The 27,517-nt window shown below is 38.7% G+C and overlaps 1 protein-coding gene across 1 annotated transcript; it reads left to right on the forward strand.

Annotated features, from left to right (window-relative positions):
- Positions 1–1,174: 1,174 nt before the first annotated feature.
- sema3h (sema domain, immunoglobulin domain (Ig), short basic domain, secreted, (semaphorin) 3H) lies at positions 1,175–26,960 on the forward strand. Its single transcript, XM_058390486.1, has 17 exons — positions 1,175–1,631; positions 8,724–8,878; positions 9,721–9,783; positions 9,878–9,997; positions 10,671–10,764; positions 10,864–10,983; positions 11,761–11,906; positions 12,194–12,308; positions 17,948–18,017; positions 20,738–20,882; positions 21,478–21,697; positions 21,802–21,890; positions 21,978–22,019; positions 22,509–22,663; positions 22,756–22,817; positions 24,435–24,577; positions 24,988–26,960. The coding sequence occupies exons 1-17, from the start codon at positions 1,532–1,534 to the stop codon at positions 25,405–25,407; spliced, it is 2,259 nt and encodes a 752-aa protein (XP_058246469.1). The 5' UTR covers positions 1,175–1,531; the 3' UTR covers positions 25,408–26,960.
- Positions 26,961–27,517: the final 557 nt, after the last annotated feature.

A 27,517-nucleotide genomic window follows, 5' to 3' on the forward strand; every position in this document is an offset into this window, starting at 1 on the left:
GATGTCTCTCTCTATTTCCTCAAAAAGGCTCTCTCTCTCTCTCTCTCTCTCTCTCTCTCTCTCTCTCTCTCATTGTTCTGAAAAAAAGACTCTCTTAACTTGTCTCTCTGATTAATCAAATTGTCCCTTAAAGAGTTTTGTTAAAGATGTCTCTCTCTATTTCCTCAAAAAGGCTCTCTCTCTCTCTCTCTCTCTCTCTCTCTCTCTCTCTCATTGTTCTCTCTTAAATTGTCTCTCTGATTCCACTACGAAGTGGATATGTGTAATTTCACATTAATAGTGTCTCTCGGCTAGTCTCTGATTCTTCTAAAAAAAGAGTCTTCCTTTATTCCTCATGAAGAAGTATATACTGACCATTCCTTTGAATCAGGTCAGTGTTATCACTCTGTTTTAAATTAATAGTGTCTCTCTCAGCTGATTCTATTTAAAATATTTCCCTGATTCGTCACATCACTGTCTCTCTGTCTCTTTCTTAAGTCTTTTTAGTCTTGTTAGCAATGTCTCTTTTAACCCTTTCTAACCTTATCTCTCTCAAACGGTCTGTCTGATACATTTTACCAATCTAATTCTGTTTCTATGATTCTAATCAATGGTGTTTCTCTGATCAAAACTGTCTTTCTGACTCTAATACCCACCAGCCGGTCTGTCTCTTAGAACATTAAAGCTGTCCACAGGTGGAGATTAGTTTTAGCCCCCAGGCAGATCTGCAGTGGTGAATTTCTATGGATGAGACCTTTTAGTGTGAGATTAGGTTTAATCTGCAGCTGGAGCCCCCACTCTAAACCCTGCTGTCTCGGTGGAGCCGCACCACTCACTTCTCCTTACTTTCAGGACCTGTTGTATATAATGCCCTCATTGTATGTACAGACAGATTTGCTAGAAGTTTGTATTGGTATCTGGGAGTGATTTTGTGTACTCAGTGCTTATGAAATTTAGATAAGAATACAGGGGAAAATGAGCAAAGGGCTTAGACATAATTAGTCAGAGAGGAGTCAGAAGCCCTGACAGACCGAGAGAACGAAAGAGATGTGGAATGAGATGAAAGGCACACACCAACTGTCAGATCACTCTTTTTAAGAACACATTGAGGAGGGAGAGAGAGGCGTGGAATAGTTCCCTCCTTTATAGAGGAGTGTTTGGATATAAGGAGAGAGGGAAGGCTAAAAGAGGAACAAGAGAGAGAGAGAGAGAGAGAGAGAGAGAGAGAGATCAACTGCAAATAGAGGATTAACCAATACCATAAGATATTAAAAAAACGAGAGCAAGTGTGCGAGAGAGAGAGAGAGAGAGAGAGAGGAGCACTTATCCAAGGAACCGCTGATATTGGATGAGAGGCAAGAAGACAAACAAGAAGAAATAGCAGAGAGATATTAAACTGGGTTGGATTAGATTTCTCTGCACTGTGGAGAAACACAGAAACACACACACACACAGTGGGAGGTGTGTGATGCACCCTGCCTGAGTATTAGCTGTATGCTGTTTGTTTGTGTTCAGGTTGTTTAGAGTGTAAAGTGCACAGAGTGTTACAGCCATGAGGAGGATATTATCTATTACCTTTGCATCACTGCTGGCAATTACTTTAACGGGAGCATGGAGACCATCTCAGCCCAGACTGCAGTTCACACACTCGGGTAAGAACACACAGCTTTAAGTCTCTCTCTCTCTCTCTCTCTCTCTCTCTCTCTTTCTGCACCACTGCTGATTGGAGCCGTCTTTATTGTTAGTGTATATAAGTGCATGAAAACGTGAATTAATCAGAGAGGGATTATATAATCAGTGTATTCTCCAACTTCTGACTTTAAGAACTTAATTACTGTATTCATTGTTCCATGAGAATGTGTGTGTGTGTGTGTGTGTGTGTGGTGTGCGACCACAAGTGAGTGAGTGTGGGCTTGTCTTGCACGTGTGTATGTGGGGCTCTAGATTATTATCCAGGGCGTTTTTGGCCTGATTTCCCAATTGAAAAATGACATCTGGTGGTTTGTGTGATACACACACACACACACACACACAAACACACATGCTCGGATCGCTCATTCATACTGGCAGCATTAGGACGGATGGTTGTGTTATGACTAATCACACAGGAACTCATGCCTGTTATTAGGGCTTTATATTACTGTATGCAGTTGTTTCCTGTTTGGCAACAGGGATGAGCAATACCTCTGAAATATATACTTGTAATACACGTTTAAAATCGAAACCACTGTTTACCGTTTAGAATTTGATCCTTGCAAAACAGAACAGGGTGGATTTATTATAAACGGTCATTGCGTAAGAGTGTGAAGTGAGCCTCATGTGATTCTGGTACTCACGCAAATACTCTGCAGCACCATCTTCTCAAAGGCACCTTGTGTTCATGAATAGCGCAGCTGGGCAAATGGAGACAAAGTGATGTGTTAACTGGATTCATCATGTAGGAAAAGACATGAGGCGTGCTATTTTCCAGTGGGAGCATACTGGTTTATTTCTCCTATGCCACAACAATTTGGCAACAGTTTCTATTATTATTATCAAAGAACGACATGTCATATGTTTTCTCTGTTTATAGTTCGGTGTAATCTTGTGGAACATCCTCACAACAAGTTAGTTCCTGTTATCACTTAACATTATAGCAGCTGTAAACAGTTCCCTCACTAGCTTTTCTTTTCTCTCTTTCTCTTTCCCCATATTGGAAAACTTTATCTTTATAGCTTTGTCTCTGACTACGACTGGCACTGGAGACTCCTTCTAAAACATGCTAAATAAACATCTCACAGAAAACCTCACTATATTAACAATGATCCCCGATTTTTTTAACCAGTTTGTGTGCTGTGACCAGTTATACCATGTTATACCAGTGAATTTACGATACTATAGAAATGATCACGCATTAGAACAAGCACATCTGTATAACCCTTGCAGCTGCCACTACTGTCAAAGTTGCTGATATGATATGTTATGTTATGTTATGTTATGTAGTGAATTAAAACTTCTGACCAATCCACCCATTTTCTAAACCTGCTTATCGATCACAGTGTCATGAGGAGCCTGGAATATATCCCACGGGACACCTGAATGGGTTTTCCTCACACTGAAGGGCACAATTACACACACACACTCATACACACACATATTCATACACTTCAGACAATTTAGATATGCCAGTCAGTCTACAATGCATGTCTTTAGCCTAGGGGAGGAAACTTGAGTACCCAGAAGAAACCCCTGAAGCACAGGGAGAACATTTAAAAAACACCCACCCCCCTTTTTTCACCAATCAGATTGAAGAACTTAATAGAATTCACTTTATCAATAATCGTCTTTACTTTTTCTAGATAGAAGCCTGCCAGATATCAGTATGCTAGCAGGCGAAGCTGCCAAGGTCTTGTATTGATACCACAATACTTTACCAAATGACAGTGTAATTAATTGAATGTTCATGATTTAGTCTGGAGCATCAGTGGTTTTGATGGACAACGTTAATTGTAGTTCTCAGCTCACGTCATGTCCTCCATATCAAATTTATTACGGTATTTTTTTTTCTTCTTTCATTGTATTTTGTGATTTGTATCAAAAAACATTTCCAGTCCTTCCCTGTGCTATGAATTGCTTTCCCAGGAACACTGTAACCCTCTGCTGTGACTCATCCATGCAATCAGTGCTGATTATCCATCAAAAATCTGTCGTATTCCTAACCGGACAGGATGAATCCAAACAACTAAATACCCCCTGGACATTTCAGTAATGCTTTGAAACCGTAGGTCTTGCTGTCCTTCACCATTAAATCGATGTATTGCTTCGGTAGCTGTGGATAATAGATTTGACAGGACAGGTTGCATTCAGCAATGAACTGATTGATTAGTTTGTGTTTGAGTTGCTGGGCATGTCACGATTCACAAGCATTGTGTGGGGTGTTGGAAAACACTCCAAGAGCTATTAAAGCTCAGTAACCCTGCAGATGGATGATTTGCTGCTATGTGGCAAAGTCACTGGGGAAAGTGCCAGGCTGCTAGGGTTTATTGGCCAGCTGGCAAGAAGCTGAGTTCTGCTTTCCCAACGTTGGGGTTCAACAGCAGCACTTTTACAGAGTGCAGCACCGAGAGGAAGAAATGAAAGTATGATAGCAAGAGAGAGAGAGGGAAGGAATAATGATATTCAAGAAAATGTATCTGTTCCAATTTATATGGATTTCTTCCGGGCTCCATTTAATCAATTTAAACATATTATTTAACATTATATCAAATTATTTTAGAATATAATATTGGATAATATTTATATTATCCCTGATATCTTGTGAATATATGAGTATAGTAGAATATTAAATATAGGAGATATATCTAATATTTAGCATTATGGAACCATTATTATTATTATTATTATTATTATTATTATTATTATTATTATTATTATTGACATATTATTGTTATTCTAGACATTTTTACTCATTTCAGCTTTAGGATTTAGTATAAAATTATTTTTAAAAATATATTCTAAATTTAAAATTTATAGATTAGTATTATTAGAATTAATAATCTTATATTTCTTTTTTCCTAATCTTTTTTTTTTTTCATTTTAATAATGACACAATTAGAAATATCCCATAAAACTTTTTTTAAATATTAAGAAACAACCTGGAAAATATTGAAAGCTGATTAAATGAATCCTATGTAAGAAGAACAAGGATTTAAAAAATGTGCAAACATCTACAATTTTAGAAGTAAGTGCAGTACTTAGGTGTGAAAGGCACAGAGACTTCATTATGGTAAAAAAATATATATATATGTGTGTGTGTGTGTGTGTGTGTATGTAAGGCTGATGATTATGATGTATGTTCATATTTAAGAAAGGTTGTAGGTAATGTTGAAAAGGTGTTTGTGAGTGACACTTGAGAAATCCCAGACATAAACAATGTGTGTTATGATGTTTACATATGTGTTTGCATATCAGGATGTGTCTGTGGCTTGTGTGTGGATGTGTATGTGTGTGGATGTGTGTAAATGTGTGCTTTTCCCAGCCCTGCTCTCCAGACCTCTTTTCTCTAATTAGGCCATAATTGTGTAAATGATAACCCCATTTCCACAGGAAGTGTGTCCCGTTTCCAGCGGTCCCCTGCAGCGCAGGAGGGAAACTCTTCCCCAGGGGACCAGTGCTCAGACAGGGCTATCCATTCAGATACTCTCTCTCTCTCTCTCTCTCTCTCTCTCTCTCTCTCGCTCTCTCTCTCATTTTCTTACACACAAACACACCTACACACACTTAAGCAGACACTCCAATCCATTTCCACATAATGATATGGTTAAGCGTAACTATGCCACAAACTGACTCCTGCTTTTGTTTTTTTTTCATGCTAGTCTGTCATTTTAGCCCAGCAGATGACATGACTGAACTACAGCGGTTGAATTAAATCCCAAAAGGATATCTGAGTTTGGTTAAACAGTGACAGTGTGTTTTTTTTTCAGATGTCTTGTATGCACGAACACATGCATTTTTTTCTTCTTGAATAAACTAGAGAAAAATAGACAAACATAGCATCTCATCATCAGGATTTATTTTGAAGTGCTTGTACATGTTATATTAGTTAAAGTGATTGATTGTTGGTTACATTATCAAGTTTTTTTGAAGACAAGAAATAAACCTGAAGACAAGAGTGTCTTCTAAGGCCCTTCAGTCAAATAACAAAAGTGTGTGTGTGTGTGTTGGAATTTCTTTAGCAGAATCACACACAACACATTTGCAATAATCAAATATTCTAAAATCAGCCTCTCCCATGACTAAAGTAATCTAATCCACACACACACAGAGAGAGAGAGAGAGAGAGAGAGAGAGAGAGAGGAGGGGTCATGTTTAAATACTGAATACTGATGTTCCCACACAGATATAAATGTAATCCTTTAGATGGATGGATGGATGGATGGATGGATGGATGGACAGGTGGTGCATTGATGGATAGATGGATGGATGTTTGGATCAATGGATAGATAGATTAATGGATGGATGGTGGATAGGTGGGTTGTGTAGGGATGAATAGGTGATGGATGGATGTATATGTGGGGTATGGATTAGCAAATGGATGGATGGATGAGTGATGGATGGATGTATAGGTGGTGTATGGATGAGCAAATGGGTGCATGGATGGATGGATGGATGGATTGATGGATGGATGTTGGATGGATGTATAGGTGGGGTATGGATGGATGGATGGATGGATAGAGTTTGTATGGAAAATGATGATCAGACACATGAATACAATGATGTATGAGTGAATGGAGGGATGGACAGTCAGACAGAAGAATGGACGAATGTGTCTGTATTTCTCTGATTATGTGAAAAAAAGTCAAACATGAAGCCATTGGAGGTCAAGGGTTACTTGGCTTTAGTAGCTAGTCATTAGGCGGTCATATGAGACTGAGCCTAGAATCAAGGCCACACACACACACACACACACACACACACACACACACTGAGAGACAGGTGGAATACCAATCATAATCCTATGGAGGGGTTTTTAGTTTACACACACCCAAGCAGGACTGAAATGTTCATTGTTGCTATAGCAACTGCCCCCTAGGCAAGGGTGGGGTGTGAGCAGCTGGTGCTGCTCCGACTGAGTTAGGAATCTGTGTGTGTGTGTGTGTTGTGAAGGCAATACAGGGGTTGTGAAGGCAATACAGTTCTGTGGTCACCCAAGAAGAGTCTGGGAATAATTATAATTAAGGAACTATGTTTGTCCACTTAAGAGGTGTGCCTGTGTGTGTGTACGTGTGTGTGTGTCTGCAAAGGTCATATTCAACATCTTACCACAAATCCAAGACAAACTTTGTGCGTGTGTGTGCATGCATATAGGTTGCATTACTGCTGTCATGTGTTAATCAATTGCTAAACACAACACAGGTCTTCTCTTGTGTGTGATATCTCAGCATTGCTTCATCTCTTTATCTTTTTGACTCATTAGTTTATCTTTCGGTCATCAGCAGCCAGAGTGAATCTGTAGATTATTGGATTTCAGAGCTGGTTTTTCTGGCCTGGCCGTCTGGCTTCTTGTCCGTAGACATCCTAGAATGTGTCTGTGATATTTTATGTGTTTGTTTGTGTGTGTGTGTGTGTGTGTTGTCTTTCATTCCATTATAGAGAGACGTGGCACTGGAAACATGCATATTTTGGATGATGTTCTCTCAGTTCTGCTCTGTATCACAGACTAAACAAATCCAGATTCTCAGACTGCCCAGATTTGATCTACTGTATAGTGTATTGATCTTAGACATAGGGTCTGTGTTATATAACTAGACCGTCTTTCTCTTCCGAGACAGTGTTCTGCTTTCAATTTTGGACAGTTTTCTGCATCTGCCTCAAATCCTTTTCATATTTCAGGAATATTTCCTTTGCTTAAGACATTTGTACTATGTAATATTTGGCTGACTGTTTTAAACATGTGCAATCTCTCTCTTTTTCTCTACCGTTCCCTCTTCCTCTTCCGGTCTCGTGACGCATGTATCTGGAGTGTGTGGGTAAATTACCACAGACAGGAATTTTGACACATTTCCTTGTTTTGCAAAGAGCGGACAAAACCTGTTTAGAATGATTGTAAGTTGAAGGTCAGTTGAATTCTTTTAATAGAGTAAAAACACATGCCTATAAAACCCCAATCCAAGACTTCAACTGTTTCAGTACAGTAATAAATGCATCATGACGAGGCGGAGGAGTCTTCTCCATCAAATCAAACACACATTCCTGAAGGTTTACTGTAGTCTAAGCACATAACCTGATTTCCTCTGTTAAAAGAAACCTTTAATGTGAAAGAACAGATTTCTACATATTTAGGACATAAACCTTTACATATCCAACATACCACTGAGTCCAAATTTAATTCCTAACTCTCATAACTACATGCCATATGTTCAAAATCCCACTGAAATGGCCTCTTAGATGTGATTTGGTCCCATATGTTGATTTCCATCAGAACCAGAAATCTTGTGTTGAAGCGCTGAAGGGGAAATTGCTTTGCCATGTTACAGCTGCTCTAATGAAAGTGGAAGAGAGAAAGAAAGAAATATATACTATTTAAACTGAAAAAGAAAAAGAAATCGTAAAATAGAATAAATAAATACAGATACTGTACAAATAATAGTGTAGGACTGTAATATTGCGCACAGGGATTGTAAATTGGTGATCATTTTTAATAGGTGAGGTCGTATTGTGCATGAAAGGCCCATAATTACTATTACACCCATTATTTACAGTATACAGAATACAGTATAGGATTCTAGAGAGCTTTAAACTGGGTGATCACGAAGCTTTACACAAATCTGGATATTAAAAAAAAATTGTTTGTTTCCAAAAGTGACGAACTATAACAATAAAATGAGAATTAAAATGAAAATATCTTTTTTTCAGGATATAGTATTATATCTACACTTGGGGAAATGTACAGAAAGCTCTGAGGCACAAATTTTGAGGCTCTTTAATCATTTATTATTATTTTTTTTTGTCTTCCATTATAAATGGATTTGGAGTAAACAGTTTTTTTTTAGTTTTTTCTCAGTGTAGGAAAATGGGTTGAATTTCCTGTATGTGGAAATTGTTTATTACACTACAATGGCAGTAGATTAGAAGATTAAGACTAAAAAACACTTGAGTATTTATTTAAAGCAATTTCTGAGTTGTCCTGACGGAAAACATTTAGCTCCATACTTGAACCAACATTATCAGATTAACATCTGTCCCTATCTGTCTCCGTCTCTCAGAGCTGGTCCGTAGTGGCAGGCTGATGTCTTTGCTGCTCTCTGCGGGGGATCTGAACTCTCTGCTGCCTGATGAAGATGGCCGCCGCCTGTACATCAGCATGAAGGACTATTTGCTGTCAGTCAGCCTGGATGATGTTACACAACCCCATCACAAGGTGATCACATGTTCTCACGTTGGCATTGTGAGACACATTGTGTGTCTCCCTTGTTTTCTCTCAGACACAGATCTCAGCTCTCAGTCATAACGAAAGGAGCAAGACTTCGGGTGCCGCATTGCCGCTGTCGCATTACACCAGTGACACCACCTTGTGTGCGTGTGTGTGTGTGTTCTGTCACCAGAAGGTTGTGAGTTTAATGCTTATCACTTTGTCTAAACAGCTAAAAGTAGTGAATATTACATGAAGGTTAAGATGGTGTATTTGAGTATTATTAAGTGAGATAACATACGAAGACCTAAACATCAGCTCATACTGCAGCATTGTGTTGTAACACAGTCAGTCACAGACAAGCGTGTACACACACACACACACATACAGTATACACACACACACGGATGCAGACATCTATCTGTATTAACAGTAAAATATGTGCAGGAATCCAGTAGCAGAAACTGCCTTATCTTATCAAAACTGCCATTTCAGACCAGCCCTTTCCATTTATGTGATTAACTGTGTATGTGTGTGTGTGTGTTCCTACCCTACATGACTAAGTGTACATTTATGCAGATAAAATCTGAAAGATACAGGAATGCTGGTTCAATAAGGTCTCAGGAGTGTGAGCTGTTCTTCATGAGTTCATTGACTCATCCAGCTTGAATGCCTTGACCAACAAACATTTAAACAATAATATAACAAATATTATTATTATTATTAGTAGTAGTAGTTGTATTATTATTATTATTATTATTATTATTATTATTATTATTATTATTATTACCAGCATGACTGTATGTGTTTTATTTTTAATGACTTCTCTTGCTTATGTGTTTGTGTTACAGATTCACTGGCCTGCGAGTCCAGATCGAATCCAGGAGTGTCTAATGGCTGGAAAAGACCCACAGGTAACATACACTTCATGAATACATGCTGAATAAATAAACATTCACATGCAATATATTCATGTATTCGTTTTTTGTTTTGTTGTGCCCGGTCTAGCTGGAGTGTGCCAATTTCCTGCGTGTATTGGAGCCTTATAACCAAACACATCTGTATGCCTGCGGAACAGGAGCCTTCAACCCTCGCTGTGCCTACATCCCCACCCGCCTCTTCCTCACGGTACTGAATGCTATATACTGGCTGTAGGATGGGTGATATATACTGCATATAGGAATTACACACTTATAGGAAAGTAGGAAAGTAATCTATGGAGGGATGGTGTGATGCCTTAGAATGTGTTGTGAAATGTTTTTATTTCTCTTATAGCACAATAAATTGCCTCTCTCTCTCTCTCTCTCTTGTTCATTCTCTCTCAAAGTATAAAAATAAATGCAGCTTGTCTGTTGACATGAAATTTTTTATTGTAACTACTAGTATACTGTAACAGCTATAGTAACAATGGTGTAACGATAATAGTGTTATAACAAGTTGTACTTGCCATAGTAACATTGCTTTACTCAGTGGAAACTACTCTCATTTGTAACAGTGGTATAACCAGTGGTAACTACTATAGCAACGGTGATGTAGCCAGTGGTAACTACCTTAGTAACAGTGTTATAACAAGTGGTCATTGCCATAGTAAATGTGTTATAACCAGTGGTAACTACCACAGTGCTATAACAAGGGGTACCTACAATAATAACAGTGGTATAACCAGTGGTAAATTCCACATTAACAGTGATACATCCATGTTTGCGATCCATGTTCGTAGATATGATCCATAGGTATCACAGATGTGATTAGTGTAATGTGATTAATATAATGTGTGTGTGTGTGTGTGTGTGTGATGCAGGCTGAGGATCAGACGCTCCAGTATGAACAGACAGAGTCCGGAAAAGGAAAGTGTCCCTACGACCCCCACCAAAAGACTGCTACTGCCATGATAGGTATAGTTGTGTGTGTGTGTGTGTGTGTAACCTTTATCCCTTATATTCAATGCTAATGTCCTTTAATCTCTGTGCTTGTGTGTGTGTGTGTTATTGCAGATGGAGAGCTGTATGCTGGAATCACATCCGACTTCATGAGTCGCGACTCTGCATTCTTTCGAAGCCTGGGAGAACATCACGTGATCCGCACAGAGCAATATGAGCCAACCTGGCTTCAAGGTACACACTCTCTCCCACTTTGACATGTACATGAAAACATTAGATGGATCTACACCAAACACTACACCATAAATGTAATTGTTTGGCTAAACAAAGCTAAACAAGGATCATAACTGCACAATAATAATCTCATGGCTAAACTTCCCCTATTTGTTATCTACATACGTCTTGTAACGCTAGTGAATAAATAAAGAAGCAGACATTCATCTCCAGACATGTCTTACTTGATCAGTTTCGTTTGCTGCACATGGACAGTTGTAGAAATGTAATTACTGGTTGAACTATACTTCAACATAGCACTGTTAATACTCTAATCTGAGTCTCTAGAGTCATAGCTTTGTAACAGTAGAAGGAACACAATTCCTTTAAGTTTTCTATCACAACAGAAAGCAAGGAAATGATTGTTTATAGATGTTAAAGTGTGATGAAGAACAGGAACTTGTTTCGTGAACATGCCACAACATTAAATGTAACTAGGTAATGGATGAAAACAGTGAAATGTTGTTCTATCATGTGTAAAAAATTGTTAGTGGTTCAAAAATTATAAAACTCTATTGGAAGTGTTGTAATAGGAAAATAATCCACTTTGTGGTGACTCTACATCATGTCAGGCCAAATCACCGCACATCACTGAGAGCCCTCTCTTGTTGTTTAATCTACGCATAAGCACTTCAACATAGAAAGAAAGAAAGAAATGGCCAAATCAAAAGTCCTGTTTCTTCTAAACCAATGAACCTTCTCACTTTCTTTTTTCTCTTTCTTCCTTCTATTTCTCAGATGCTCAGTTTGTGCGTGTGGCCATGATGAAGGAGAGCGATAATGATGAAGATGATAAGGTCTACCTGTTCTTCACTGAGCGTGCTCAGGAGGCTGAGGGGCCCGCCGGGAAAGTCTTGTACACTCGAGTCGCCCGTGTCTGCAAGGTGTGTGTGTGTGTGTGCATATCTTCACATTCTGGACTGTTCGCTTGCATATCTACCTGCATGTGTGGAGGTGGACGTGCTTGTCTGCATTTCTGCCTGACCCAGATGTTTGAGCAGTACATCACTGTACTTTAATCAAAGAACTGAAAACACAGATTACATAAAAATGGTTTGATTTTGTTCATCTGATCATCTGATCATGTGTTATGGTATTTTTTGTAAAGTTTGTGTGTTTTTCTGTGTGTGTGTGTGTGTGTATATATATATATATATATATATATATATAGAATGACATTGGTGGCCAGCGCAGTTTGGTGAATAAATGGAGTACGTTTCAGAAGGCTCGAATGATCTGCTCTGTTCCCGGACCTGACGGCTTACAGACACACTTTGACCAGCTGCGTAAGTCGACACTAATAATTCAAATCATTCGTAATCAACACCAAATAAAATCCATGTAATATACGTTAAATTGTATTTTCTGTCTGAAAGAAATGCCTGTGATGGAGATAATGCATAGAAAACATGCCAAGGTGTATCAGAGCTCTCTGATCAGTGTTTACACACACACACACACACACACACATTCACACAAACCAGTTTCTTATCACTCAGTCTGTGTAAACAAAAGCTGTCCATAGAATAAACAATTCTTCGGTGATTAGACTAAATGAACTATATCAAACATCAAACATGCAGAAACACACACACACACAACACTTCCACCATAACCCTTTATTATTTTTTCGCAAACAAATCAACCTGAATCAGGTGTTTTTACATCTCTGCTTCTACACAAACTCTATCTTTTTGCGCTAAATGTAAAAAGATTGTGTTGTTTGTGCTGAGGCACGGCAGTTAGTGGTTAGCATTAAAGAAAAGCTTGTGACCACTTTCTAACTAATTCCATATGATCAGCTCAGTCTTGTGGTATTCGCAACTCCTGGAGGTTTATTTGACCTGTTTCAAGTTTAATAGTTCTAACAATCTAGCAGAAACCATGAAAGTCCAAGCACATTGTATATACGGTGTTATTTTAGTCATATAATGTCTTTCCTTATTTACTTACCAACTCATTTGAGGAAAATGATGATAGCAGTAATTATTCTGTCTTGTTCTCTTTGTCATTTTACCTTTACTTAACAGCTAAGAGCTACCTAGCTAAATCTTTAACCTTAGCCTTGCTAGCTTGTGTTTTCAGCCGCCATCTTTCTTAGCTGCTTAGCACTGTGAGTTCTTATAACATTATCCAAGCGAAGAACAAGTTCAGCTTCACACGTTGAACAAAAATTCAGTAGTTTTATCAAATACCGCAAATGCTTAATGATGTTTAGTTAAAGTGTTAGCAATTTGAAGAAATCCAAAACACTAGCACATGTAGAACAGCTATCTGGCTATGTATTAGCTGTGTATTAAGTCTCTCAGGTCTGGCTGGGTGTGCTGATTATGTAAAGTGGTATGGAATATCAACCAGTAATCAGCCAGTTTGCTCCCTAGTTACTAAATTGACATCAATTCAAAGTAACTTTAGCCTGCTAAGCTTGACACACTGTGTAGGAACTTTGGAGCATGTTAAAATTTTGTGGATTTTATTTCCAACACACTTGCCTGTCTAATATTCACATGAAGACATTGGTTGTTTGCGTTATATCTGTTTACTTTGAGCCTCTTCACTGTTAAAGATCTCAGAGCAGATTTGAGCAGCCTTGACGTACCCTTTCTGACGATAATGTAAAACCGAAATAACATCTCGTTCTCTTACCAAAGATCCATGACCGCATAGCCCAATAAAATAAAATCAACTCCCTGTTTCCAATCGCTTAATCTTACATAGCCATGACAACGTTATTACAAGCATCTTGGGCTCACGGCGCCATCAGCAAGTCTGTGAAAATTCCATCAGTGTGATATTTACACCATGCTCTGTTGCCTGGAACAACTACATCACCCAGCAAGCCTTTGTTGCTCAGGGTCCCTCATGGTGTAGAGTTTGCGGTGCACTGATAGACCACACCGAGCTCACTGTGTGGCCGATGCTACTGTAAAGGCTTCTAGAATTAGTGTCTAGGTGAAGAATATTAATCTGGATTCATATGAAACAGGGTGAGGTGGATTATTAATCTTACAACATACACTGTTATACTATTGTAACAGACTGCACAGATTTTAACCTGCCAAATCATAAAATAGGCTTAATTTATCAGCCTACTTACTGGGTTATGGTGCTGCTTATTTAGAAACAAGTCTGTATTATACTGTAGTTTATAATTTAATACAGGACTTGTATCAGGTCTGTATGCACCATTTATTAGCTCAGCTTGACTATTCTAAAGTCAAAGTGTTGTAGTTGTAATAGTGAACAAAAAATCATCCCATCTTTAATTCTTTCATACAATTATTTTACATCCAAAGTAGCATAATTAAAAATCTCACACATACAAATCCTGTGAGCATTATTTTTAATCAGTATGTTTAGAATATTGTTGTTGTCCTTCTTTCTGCTGCTCCCTGTTTCGAGTTGCCACAGTGGATAGTTTAGTCCAAAAGTTTCAATTTGGCACAGGATGCCCTTACTGATGCAACCTTCCCATTTAATCTGGGCTTGGGATCGGCACCGAGAGTTAACTCTTCAGTGGCTGGGTTAGCTCCCTGCCGGGGAATCGAACCCGGGCCGCGGCAAAGAGAGCACGGGATCCTGCCGCCAGACCACCAGGAGGCTAATCAGTATAATAATTAATGTATTTTCATTTTAGAAATTTCAAACTTTATGTCTGTTTTTAAACATAATAATGTCACTTACCACAGAAAATGATTTCAATGTTTCCGAGAAAGAACAGGACACTCGTGGGAAGTCATAATCTGCATTAAAACGTCAGAGATTGAATGTTGAATAAAAAAAATAAATAAAGTAGGTTTTGGCAACACAGGCTAAATTTCTGGTTCTCAATACAAGGAAGGAGATCAAATAAACCAACAGACTAAGTACACAATAGAAGCAGTACACAAAAATCAGGTTCTGAGTCGTTTAAGATGTGTTTGGGGTGGTGATGTTTTGTCTAGTAAGAACTGAATTTATAAATCCAGCAGCCAAAATTGTCCTGTGAGCTACAAATGTAATTTAAAGCCTGGCTTGCTATAAAACCACCTTTTTCCTGTAATTCTTACCTCAGTTTCTTTCAGCAACTTTATAAATAGTATTTTGAAGTACATTTGTATATATATTTGAAAGGGTGTTTTGGCCAGAATGAGGATCAAACCTGCAACATGGTTAGTGGAAACCTCACTAAAAGCAAACCTGCTCTGACTGTGAAGTGGCTTCTGTGGGCTGTTTCCCTTATAATGACTTTTCTACTGCAACAGATTGCACCTACTTTACATAGTTACACAGATTCATTAATCCTCACTTGCGTTTTCAATTATATCGTGATTGAGTGGACTCGTTTCTGCTCCAGTTTAATTAGCCATCTGCCTGTTGATGCTATTAAAAGTAGAAGCACAGTTTAGTGTGTTATACCACAGCGCTCCCGAATGCTCCATTTTGATTGCAGGTGATGATTAGTTTTCTATAACATCTCAGTAATAAATGGATCTAAAAAAATCAATTTGTGGATCTAAAATCTTTTGAATGGTGAGGTATTCTGTGAGGAAATGTTTATTTAGCATTTAGAGAAGGAGTCTCCAGTGTCAGTGATTTGTAACAGTGAAGGTTTCTGACATGGGAGAGGTTTTAGGATAATGGTGGATGTATTGTTGTATTAATTTAAAGAGAGAAATAAAAGACTGGTGAGGGAATGACTGCTTACATTTACACTAAGTGATAACCGGAACTATCATATTTAAAAAGAATTTAGTAGTTTCATTTTATTTGTCTTTCTTGAATTTGTTTTTAGTTTCACTTTTTTCAAGTTTTAGTTACAGATTGACACAAAGATGGCTTTATACAATACATGTGTAAGATCTGTGGAATGTGCAAAACAGGCTTAAGGTATCATTATCAGCCTAAAAAGTATGTACTTTGTCTGGCTGACTGTCCGCCCTGTGATGGATTTTTGTTTTTATACAAGTCGACAATATAAGCGGACATTTCAAGGACATTAACTAAATTAGCTTTAGTGCAAAAGAAATAAAATACGAATAAATGTGAAATGTGAGAAAAGAAACCCAGCATATATTCTTCACTCAATTTTAACACTTTTTGAAATTTTAATTTTCAAAAAATTGAATGAATTTGCATTATTTTATCTCAGCTAAGTTCAACGTGAATGGCTCAGGTTTCTTTTTAGCTTGCATTCATTTTTAGTATATATTTTATTCTCATTACTGAAAATGTTGTTTTTTGAAGGCTTAGTTCTTGTTGTTTGTGAGTTTACGTACTGTAGGTGTTGGTATGTATGATGCAAGAAAATTTGTTTGCCCAAGTTCACATTGTCCAAGTTCACAGAGTCTGTGTGTGTGTGTGTGTGTGTGTGTGTGTCTATTTGAATATGTGTGGCTGGAGATAGCAGAAATGTTAGTGGCTTGTGGTTTGGAAGTGGTGAGATTTTTACTTGTTTGTCTGAAACATGTCTGGGATTACTGTATTGTCAAGTGTTTGTGTGTGTGTTTGTGTGATTGTGAAGGTTTTGCAACTGTTTTTTTTTTTTCTTGATGTGTGTGTGTGTGTGTGTGTCACCCTCATCCTGTCTCCAGTTTGCCTGGATGTGGGGCAGATAAATTAGCATGGACGGGAGGGAAGGAGGGAACGAGGGAGAGAGTGAGAGGATGAGAGGGGGTTGTTTACAGGGATGGTAGAGAATAGGGGCTGGATGGAGGGGTGAATGAGTGCGGGTCAGACAAAACTATCTCACTTTCAGAAAGAACCGGGCTTTTTGTTTAGAGAATCTGCCACAACTACGGTTTCCCGATGAATTGAGGGGCAAAAGAGGGGGGGGAAATGGGGGGAAAGAGGGAAAAGCAAAAGATAACATTTAGATTTGATTAATTTACAATCAAAGCATTTAGCAGAGGAGTCGAGGGGTTTGGCGGAGTCTTGGGATCTGAATCACAAGCTCTAACCTCAAGCCCAAACTGCTAAGAGACTACTTTGATAAGAGAGAAGGATAAAATGTGAGAAAAAATAGGAGAATGATAAAGAAAATGGGAGGAATGTAAGATGAAATACACCAGTGCACTGTGCAGCATTGTGCTAAAACTATTACAGTCCTTGAACTTTAGTACAGCGGATAAATCACTCTGATCACCCAGATGAAAATCTGAAAATATTTATTACATTCTTATTTCAGTGCACAATGATACCTGCATCGATTTTTTTATTAATTCTTAGTGATAGTAAAATTAAGTATTATTATTAGTAGTAGTGGTATGATTATTTTAAACACAGAACATCGTGAGCCAACGCTTTCTTCTGCAGATCATTCTGCAGTTTACATGTCTGTGTGTGTCTGCATAAGAGTGAGAGAGAGTGAGACAGACAGAGAGAGAGAGCGAGGTCTGATTATATCTGAAACGGTAGGACCCTGGGAATGCGGATATGTACCAACGCGCCTACTGATCATATGAATGTGTGTGTGTGTGTGTGTGTGTGCGTGTGTGTGTGTGTGGGTGAGTGGTTGTGGGTGTTTGGGTGATGGGGGGGGGGGGGTGAGTGAGAGCACACATATGAAACCACAAGTATGTCAGATTGTGCAAGTTTACTTGCAAAGAAAGAGAGTATGACAGAATTGAGAGAATGCTTTGTTTTCCTTTTGCATGTATATGCAGGAGAAATGACTTTATATTTCCAAATGTCCCCCATTCTCCTTGATGCACTCCATCACACTTCCTCACACTTCCTTTCCACTCTCCATACATGCATGAAAGATAGAATATAACTTCTTTTGCCCAATATTGGTTCATTTCGACCGAAAAGTATGGATAAAGATGAAAAGATCTGGTGTCAAATAAAGACATTTGTACAAGAAATAATCTACATTTTAAGGAATAAATAAATCAAGCTCTAAACTATTGTTCTGTTCTAACCATGCACTGATTTCTCTCAACAGAGGACATCTTCATTCAACATGGCAAAGATGAGAGGAACCCGCTGATATACGGCATCTTCACTACCGCCAGGTAAACTCACATACTCACAAACCCGAGCTTATGGAAAAAATACAGAACAATGCAGTTGGATTTTATTTGATTCATTATGAGTGTCGTAGAAAGGCGTGAAAGCTAACTCCTGGCTCTAACACTAAACAGTAAGTTGTCATGCAAATTGAGTTTGAAATTCTCACAAATCTGTAAGCGTGAGCCCATGTTTGCGTTTCCTTTCCTTGGCTCGCACACGCTTGCAAATCCCTTAATTCAGAGAAGCAGGTGGCAGTGTTTTTGTGGCCCACATACAAAACAACAGAAGACTCTGACTCACCCCTTATTTACACCATAAGAGAAGCCTGAGAACTGCTTTTACTTCAGTCTGTCAGAGGTTTACAGCAGGGGTGTAACACATTATTTGTAACTGTATCTGTTTAAAGATTCAAATATCGATGTCTGTTTTTCTGATCTAAACCTGAACCGGGTGTGGTGGATATCAGGTTTTTTGATGACACGTAGCCTAAGACTACAGAAAACGCTGGAAAAATGCCAACGCTTTCAGCATGGCCCGTGAATTTTGGCTGTGACAGTTCCTCAGTCTCACTCAAGTCACTCTAGTTGGTCTTATAGAAAATTTCTTTACAAAGTTGGTTCTTTGTCCCAAAGAATAATTAACCAAGTAGACTCATTTAAACCACTGAGCCCTGACCAGGCAGTTACTAAGGATCACACAGCAGAGCATGTTCACGTCCAAGCTGACCAATTGCTCACGTGTGCATGAAAGTAAATGCTTTTCTTAGTTATACACCTCTAATCTCAACGAGATGCCGTTTCAACAACAAAAAAACCCTAATAATGTTTATTCTTGTATATCTGTTTAGAACATAAATAATGTATTAATATACAGTTTACAGTTACTGTAGTTGTGTGTGAGACAGAGTACATTTAGTACATGTGCTCATGTAAATTCTGAGTGCATGTGTGTAGCAAACATTCATATTTTCCAATCAATCTTGAAAACTTGTGGCAATATTTTTCCAATATATATAAAAATATGACACACCCTGTGGGCATCACAGTGGTCAAATCAAACTCAAGTGTGTGTGTGTGTGTGTGTGTGTGAATTTACTGTACTTTGAATTATTTTAAAGGGTGTGTGTGTGTTTACAGATGTGAGTCTGGCCACATCTGTTTGAATGTGTTTTATTTGTGTGTGTGTGTGTGTGTGTGTGTGTCGGTTTGGACTGGAACAACCAAATCAGGCAACGGAACCAAGCAGCAGGGTGGAGTAAATGTTCTAAAATACAGCTTCAGACATTCAGGCAAATGGAAACAGTGAATGTAGTACAGACTGATGGCACAAGCTCACATGCCCACACACACCGGACTCATGTAGCTGATGAAAGAACTTACTACAGTTGCGAATCAAAATGAAGTGTTGATCTGTTTTCTTTAATAATGGCAGCTGCAAGACAAATCATAGGTTTATGCTAATAGGCTTGTTCTGATACATTATTGTTTCTGTAGTCACAGCTAATTCACAGGGGCTTGTATGGCAGATGTTTCACATGGCAGGGAGGGGATGTGATAGCTTAGTGGTTAAGGTGTTGGACTCCTGATTAGAAGGTTGGGAGTTTAAATCCCAAGTTCACCAAGCCGCCACTGCTGGGCCCTTGTGCCAGGCCCTTAAACATAGATTGCTCAGTCATATTAAATGTCACAAAAAGTCACTCTGGATAAGGGCATCTGCCAAATGCCAGAAGTGTAAATGTTCACATAACCTAAGGCTTATAATAGACATGTAAATGTGCTGTTATTTAACAAAGAAAAACAAAATGATTGATGAGGTGAAGATGTCTATAAGAACTCAACATTTATGTCAGGAGTCTTCAGTGTCCACACTTTAACCACCATGGGATTATCTTCAAGACAGGAGATTTTGCATGCTCTGATTTCGGGGTAGCGTGACAATCTGCATTTTTGTGTCTCATTTAATTAACGGGGTTTGGTGATAGTATGACGGATATGTAAGTGCAGCATTGCGCATTACAATCTTAGGCTTGTGTGGAACACTCCTATTTGTGTTGAGGCAATTTGGAACACTGTAGTGTGTGATACAACAGAGGACAGGCTTCAGTACTCAGCAACCTCGCTCTGTGACTTTGCATAGTCAAGTGTTTCATGCTTGAGCTGCTGTTGCTCTAAGACATGGCGTTTTACAATAATAGCACTTGCAGTTAATTGGGGCAGATCTAGCGGGGCAGAAAGTTCAAGAACTGACTTGTGGCAAAGATGGTATCCTATGACAATGACATGTTTAACGTAACTTAGCTCTAAAGTATGACCCATTCTAGTGCCAAGATTTGTCTATGGAGAATGTATGGCTAGGTGTTTGATTTTATGCACCTGTTAGCTATGGACATAGATGAATTCCTAAATTCAATACTAAGCATGTATATCTACATACGTTTGTGTATTACTTGCCTTTAAGATGCATTTAAAAACCTATTTATTATATGTATATATTATATATCATTTATTTTAACCCAATAAAATCCAAGCTTATTATTCAGTTATTCATCTTAAACCATGTGATTTTAATAAATTCTATGAACTATACCGGAACTACACTGAAACTAATCACATGCAGTTGCACAAGTTTAAGGGGTTCATATCAAATTTACAGCCTTACTGTAAATGTTAATAGTCTGTACGGAAACATCTGTTAAAGCATATGTCCTCTGTCTTGCACACAGTGATGTGTTAAACGGATCAGCAGTGTGTGTCTACCGAATGCAAGACATCATCCGTGCCTTCAAAGGAAACTTCTACCACAGGGAGGGGCCACAGTATAAGTGGGCGGAGTTTACCGGCAGAGTGCCCTATCCCAGACCAGGAACAGTGAGTTCTCTTGCTTTCTTTTCTTTTGAAGATCGAAATAGTAAGACGTAATGTGACCATGATGTGCCTTTATTGGACTTTGAGGTTTACTCTTGATTTGTCATGTGTGGCATGTGATTGCAGCTCATTAACAGAGACTGAAACTTTTCTTAATGCTTGCCATTGCTCACTCACTGAGAAACTGTGAATGGTTTCATGAATTTCCCAACTCCCTTTTGTGGTGCAATATTAGCTTCATTGTTTAGTTTTGTAGTTACTGGATGATAAGTTACAGGTGTTGTAGATGTAAGAGCGTTGAGTTTAGATGACACTGGCATATACCATTTTAAACATTATCCATTATATATCCTGTTTGAACATTAATTCTATCCTATTTATTCTCAGTGGCGATGTAATGAAGGTGTTTGATAGCTTTATACTAACTTGAGCATGGCTAAGACATTTTTTTTTGGATCAGAGATGTTACTCCATGCTCAGTAGAACTAATACTTTTTTTACAGTTCTGCCACTGTTGGGCTCTTAACGCTCTCTGCTCCAGGGCTCCAGGCCACTCTATTATATCTAACCATAGCGTATTCTTTATATCTCCACGCAGTGTCCAAGCAGCACCTACGGAAGTTTCCGTTCCACTCGGGAGTATCCTGATGATGTCATATTCTTTAGCCGCACCCACCCACTGCTGCAGGAAGTGGTGCGTCCTGTGGACAGCCGACCTTTGCTAATTAGAGTTGGTGTTGACTACAAGTTGACCCGCATCGTTGTGGACAGAGTGGAGGCTGTGGATGGACAGTATGATGTTCTCTTCATCGGGACAGGTGTGTGTGTGTGTGTGTGTGAAAGCTCAATATATTATGCAAGAAGCTGTAAAAAAAAAAAAAAAAAAAAAGACTTATTATATGTGTGTGTGTGTCTTATCAAGATTCTGGTCTGGTGCTGAAGTCCATTCACCTCCCCAAAGAGCAAGGACAAAGTCAAGAGGTCACCCTGGAACAGCTGCAGGTCTTCAAGGTACAGTGTGTCTTTGCATTCCTAATGTGATTGGATAACCTCTGTAACTTAAACCTATTGACCTTTGATCTGCCTCTGTCTATGCAGCACAAGTCACCAGTCACCGCCCTGACACTGTCCAAGAAGAAGGTATGTTTACTGTGGACTGTGTACAAACACACATAAGCAAAATCAATACCCTATTCCCACTATCTTTTATACAGTGTTTCTATGGCAACTTGAAACTAGGCAGATGAGAGTCAATTCCAGAAGTGTGAGTTTTCACACATTTAAGTAAGGAAACACACAGGCGAATGCACTTGAGACGACACAAAGCAGCAGCAGTGCATTTTCACTGGTTAAGGCTAAGCATGGTGTAAATGCCTTCTTTTTTGTGCCTTAGATATTCTGCGTATGATTCCTAGTCTGATATTGTCTGAAATATTTCTTTAAGGTTGTGCACCGCCAAGATTTGGCAGAATTGATAGCACAGTGGTGTGTGTGAGTGTGTAGTAAAATATTTGGGCACAGTATAAAAGCAGAAATCTTGAGTGATAGAGTGTATATATATGTGCAGAGTATTTGCAGGTGTGTGCATATTATGTCAATTTATGTGCATATTTTCATGTGTGTGTTCAGTGGTTGTTCGTGGGATCTGCAGAAGGCGTGTCTCAGCTGGCTCTGTATCAGTGTGACCTATATGGTCAGGTGTGTGCAGAGTGCTGTCTGGCCAGAGACCCATACTGCAACTGGGATGGCCATGCCTGCAGCCCGTATATGCCAGTTGCACGCAGGTGAGCACCTGAACGCATACATGTAGCACACATTGTGGTTTTCCTATTATAATCAACACCTCCTGTTTACATATGTTTCTTTCTATCTGTAGGAGAAACACTCGTCATGTCGGTGATTATGGGAATCCTTTAACTGAGTGTGTCCGACAGGGAGGTAAGGGACAGAAAGTTTTAAAAGTCTATAAAGCTGATTTGTTTTATTTTAATGTTCAAATTACATTAAGCTGGTACATTTGTTAATCCTAACCCCCACTGACAAAATGTATCTTCCAAAATGGGCTAGATCATGTGACTGCATTGTATGATGTAATTCAGGCAATTGTTAGTGTTATAAAGCTTCCTATACCAGAGCTGGTCTCACCTTCGCTGCTATACCCAGTCTTCTTAGGCTTTCTAATAGATCACTATGGGTACAGGCTACTGTAAAGTTCATATATCCACATACCTTTGGCCATATAGAGTAGCCTGATCATTAACAACTGTACTGGCATTTCTACCATATGGATGTTGTTCTATGCCAGGAGCTTTAACTGCCTGACCATGATCCTGCAAACTGTTTCAGCAGACCAAATCAAGTACCCCTAACCCAGAAAACCTGCCCCTATTCATGATTCTATCCACCAGCGTGGCTTCTGTAGAAGATCCTCTCTTGAGGCTCGTCCATTAATGAGCATTTTTGTAAATTATTTAGCAGAAGGCAGCACATCAGTCACGTAGCTGGACGAGACATTCTAAAAGACTCTTCGAGAGTCTTCACAGATGTGTTTCTTCTCACCAGATGAAATGCTAAAAGGATATGTCACCTCTCTCCAGAGTTCATAGCGCTAGTCAAAAGTGATAGCATGAAACAAAACAGAACAACTTTGTATTGTCATATTTATCAACACAAAATAATGATGAATGACTAAGCTTAAAAGCCTGAGTGATTCTTTACATATTCATATAAAATGATTTAAATAAGGTGGACTATAAAAATTTTTTTAGATATTGCAGAAAGCAAACTACCAGTTAACATCAATCATGTGATAAAATACAGCTTGTGCATCAAAAGAGAAAGGCATGAATCGTGCAAGCAACCTAACGAATTATATCCATCTCAGAATGTATCACGTATAAGACTAAGTTGAGTGCTGTGAACAGTAAAGCAAGTAGAAAAAGCTTTCTGAGACAAAGCCAGGTTGTTGCACAATGATGATGCAGATAAGAATTTGGTATGAGATGCATCATTTCATGGAGCCATCCTGTTTTTTGAACAGTCCAGGCTACTGGTAATATGTTCCAGGCACACACCAGGGTGCTAATACCTACTAATGTGTGTTTTATACAGCGCAAACTATCACAGCATGCTAGCATGGTTAGTGTTTTCTTCTCTAAGATGGACAGTTCTGCTCTGTTAACGTGAACAAACCCTGAATCTTTCTAGATGTGAGAGCATTTACAGGGCTGTTTTTGCAGAAACACACAGCGACTATGCAAAGCAATCATATCCATATGTTTTTATATTCCTGCACAAAACATCCATTATTATGGAGAATCCATGCCCAGGTTCCATATCCATGCAGTTCTGAAAGCCAAAGTAGGCAAAAAACGTTATTAGACTGTCATATTGAATAAACTGACAACTAGCTGATCAATAAGAAAATAATAAAAGTTCCTGAACCTACAGCTCTTGTATATTGATATAATGGTTTGTATGATTCAGTACAATATATTATTATTATTATGATTATATTAGATTTATTCTTTTTTTTTTTCTCGTCTGTTTGCTTAGCTGGCCTGGAGGTGCAGTCGGAGGAGAAGGAAATAGTGGTGGCTGTTGGGAACAGTACCTATCTGGAGTGTCTGCCCAATTCACACCATGCTAAAGTTACCTGGTTTAAACAGACCGGAGAGAACAGTCTGGAACAATATGAGGTACAAACATGACTTTTTTGGGGGGTTTAAGTGAAGCTTTAGCACCAAAGTTCATTCATCCCTGGGAATTATTTTGTGTCTCTTTCCTGAATGATGCCGTATCTTTGTGGTCTCTGGATTTTTATATTTGCATACAACTGTTTGTACAGATGATAATGGTCCTTTTAGTGAATTATAGCTGAAATAAACCTGACTTTAATTGATTGTTTAAAAATTTCCTCTGACGTGAAGAATGTAGATACCTTAATTGACATGCCAAATTGGGTATAAAATGTATACCCAATTTGGTAATAGAGTAATAGAGTGGTACAACTGAGATTGAATATCTTTAGGTGCACGTAAGCTTTTAACCTCAACTCTATAGACATAATACACATCCATTAATACAATCATCTCTGTCTATTGTTCAGGTGACCTCAAGGGATCAGCTGGTAGTGATTGACAGAGGCATTCTGATTCCGAGGGTGCAGCTTAACCATGGTGGGATTTATCACTGTCAGCTAGAGGAGCATGGATTCCGATGGACGGCCGTAACGATTCGATTGAGTGTGTGGAGTCCCAGCCAGCGTGCCATCGGAGACTCCACCCAGCCCTGGTACCAGGATGTGATGACTCTGATTCGCCAAAGTGAATTGGAGCACTACTGCAAGGAACTGGGCAAACAGCGTCATGATAACAAAAGGTCCAGGGAAAAGGAGCAGACACAGGAGAGAAAGAGAGGGGAAAGACAAAAGCATGGAGGAGAACGAGGAGAGAAGGAGCGAGGAAAAGGCAGGAAGAACAGAAGCAAAATGGGCAGCTCTGCTTTAAGGTCGCCGAGAAGCACTTGAACTGTACAAAAAGGCAATCTACCAACAATACAATACATACAATAAGCAAAGACCTTCACAGGCTTAAATATGAACTCACATGTACATGAACATGCACAGAATATTGTTTTGATTGAAGCTAAATAAGAGGACTGTTGCTAAGCAGCGACGTATAAATGACAGGGGGCGTGGCTTTTATGAGGCATGATCGCAAAGCTAATGGACACATGGACTTCTCCTGATGGTTAATAGTGACTGAGCCCTGCAGAGCTGAAACCCCTTACACACATACGAATGCATCTCAGACATTTTTGTAGTTTGTGTAAATATCGAAAAAGACTCCAGCATTTTTGGAGCACCTGTAAAAGCTCTTTGTTTTAAAAAGACTGCTTGCTTTGAAGCACAAATGTTACAGTTATTGCGTATTAGCTGCATCTAAATGTATTGTTCTGAATGTTTTTTCACTTTTTTTTTTCTTATTTATCTTTGTATTTATTTTCACTTCCCATGAGAGAAACTAAAGCTGTATATTTGTAGTGATCTTTTTCTTCAGTCATTACGAATGGACAAAGAAATATTCCTACAACGACCTTCTAGGCGGTGAAAAGCTTAACTAAATCATTGCTGTTGAAGGAATCTCCTTTAAATATTAAGAGACTTGCCGAACGCAAGGCCATATATGTGAAAACCCTTGCTTGATGTTTTGTTTGACGTTTCCTGGCATCGAGATTGCTCTAAAATGGACCTGACTAAACAAAGAGGGAAAACCCTAAATTCATTTTCTACTTAACCAAACATGATCTGTTTGGTATAGGAGCACTTCATGCAAAACTAAACATACCTGACTGCAACCATGCATGATGAACATGATAACATCGAGCTTCATGACGACAGCGGGGCCAGCAACCGATTTACCTAGCTGAGGTCAAGAAGGGTCATCTCACCCAGGTGCAGGCTATTTTTATGAATAATAGAATCCTGTGTTTAAAGCTAAGCAGTTAACTGTTGCACTGCACAACTACAGTACCAGTGGAAAGTGTTTATTCACCTGCTCATAGAAGGAGGCTTAATTTTGTTTTATTTTCACACAATAAAATGAAAGACAGGACATTAAAAGCCCATCCAGCTTTATGAAGGAGCAACCTTTTCGACTTCTCACCTATGCTGAGCATTTGCATTTCCTGAGATTGTTAACCAATATCCTTCAATTTATTCATTCATTCATCTTCAGAAAGCACTTGATCCTGGTCAGGGTCATGGTCAATTTGGATTTAATCAGCGGTCAATTTGGATTCAATCCAGAGAACAGTGGGTGCAAGGTGGCCATACATTCTGGGTATGATTCTAGTCCATCACAATTTAGCATCACCAGACCACTTACTAGCATGATTTTGGGAACGCTATCTCAGTTAACTAACCTGCTGATTAGTTCTCCCCTTTCATGCAACAGGTACCATCCATTCTTCTGACACATGGTCCAATCACTGTATCATACAGGAGCTAAACACGCTTGGAGGAGAGCACGATATTGCCTGTTCTGTAAAACAAACAAATAAATAAAGGTTAAATCTTGACCTCTAATGTGTTCTTCAGTTTGTCATTCAGCTTTATTGCCAAGTAGTGTGGGTTTTACACATGCAAGGAATTTGCCTTGGTGTATTGGTGCACAACAATAAAAAATATAAGTATAAAAATATAAAGAAAAATCTAAGAATTTGAAGTAAGATTAACTGTGTAGAAAATATAGATAAATATACACCGATCAGCCATAACATTATGAGCACTGACATAACTGTATAATAACACTGATTATCTCCTCATCATGGTAAGTAAATCCAGCTCACACTATTTTAAGATGCCTATTTCTAGATATTTCATATTCATTTGATATATACACCGATCAGGCATAACATTATGTACAGTGACAGGTGAAGTGAATAACACTGATGATCTCCTCATCATGACACCTGTTAGTGGGTGGGATATATTAGGCAGCAAGTGAACATTTTGTCCTCAAAGTTGATGTGTTAGAAGCAGGAAAAATGGGCAAGTGTAAGGATTTGAGCGAGTTTGACAAGGACCAAATTGTGATGGATAGACGACTGGATCAGAGCATCTCCAAAACTGCAGC

The sequence above is a fragment of the Hemibagrus wyckioides genome, linkage group LG05 (genome assembly GCF_019097595.1).
Source record: "Hemibagrus wyckioides isolate EC202008001 linkage group LG05, SWU_Hwy_1.0, whole genome shotgun sequence".
NCBI classification, from domain to species: Eukaryota; Metazoa; Chordata; class Actinopteri; order Siluriformes; family Bagridae; genus Hemibagrus; species Hemibagrus wyckioides.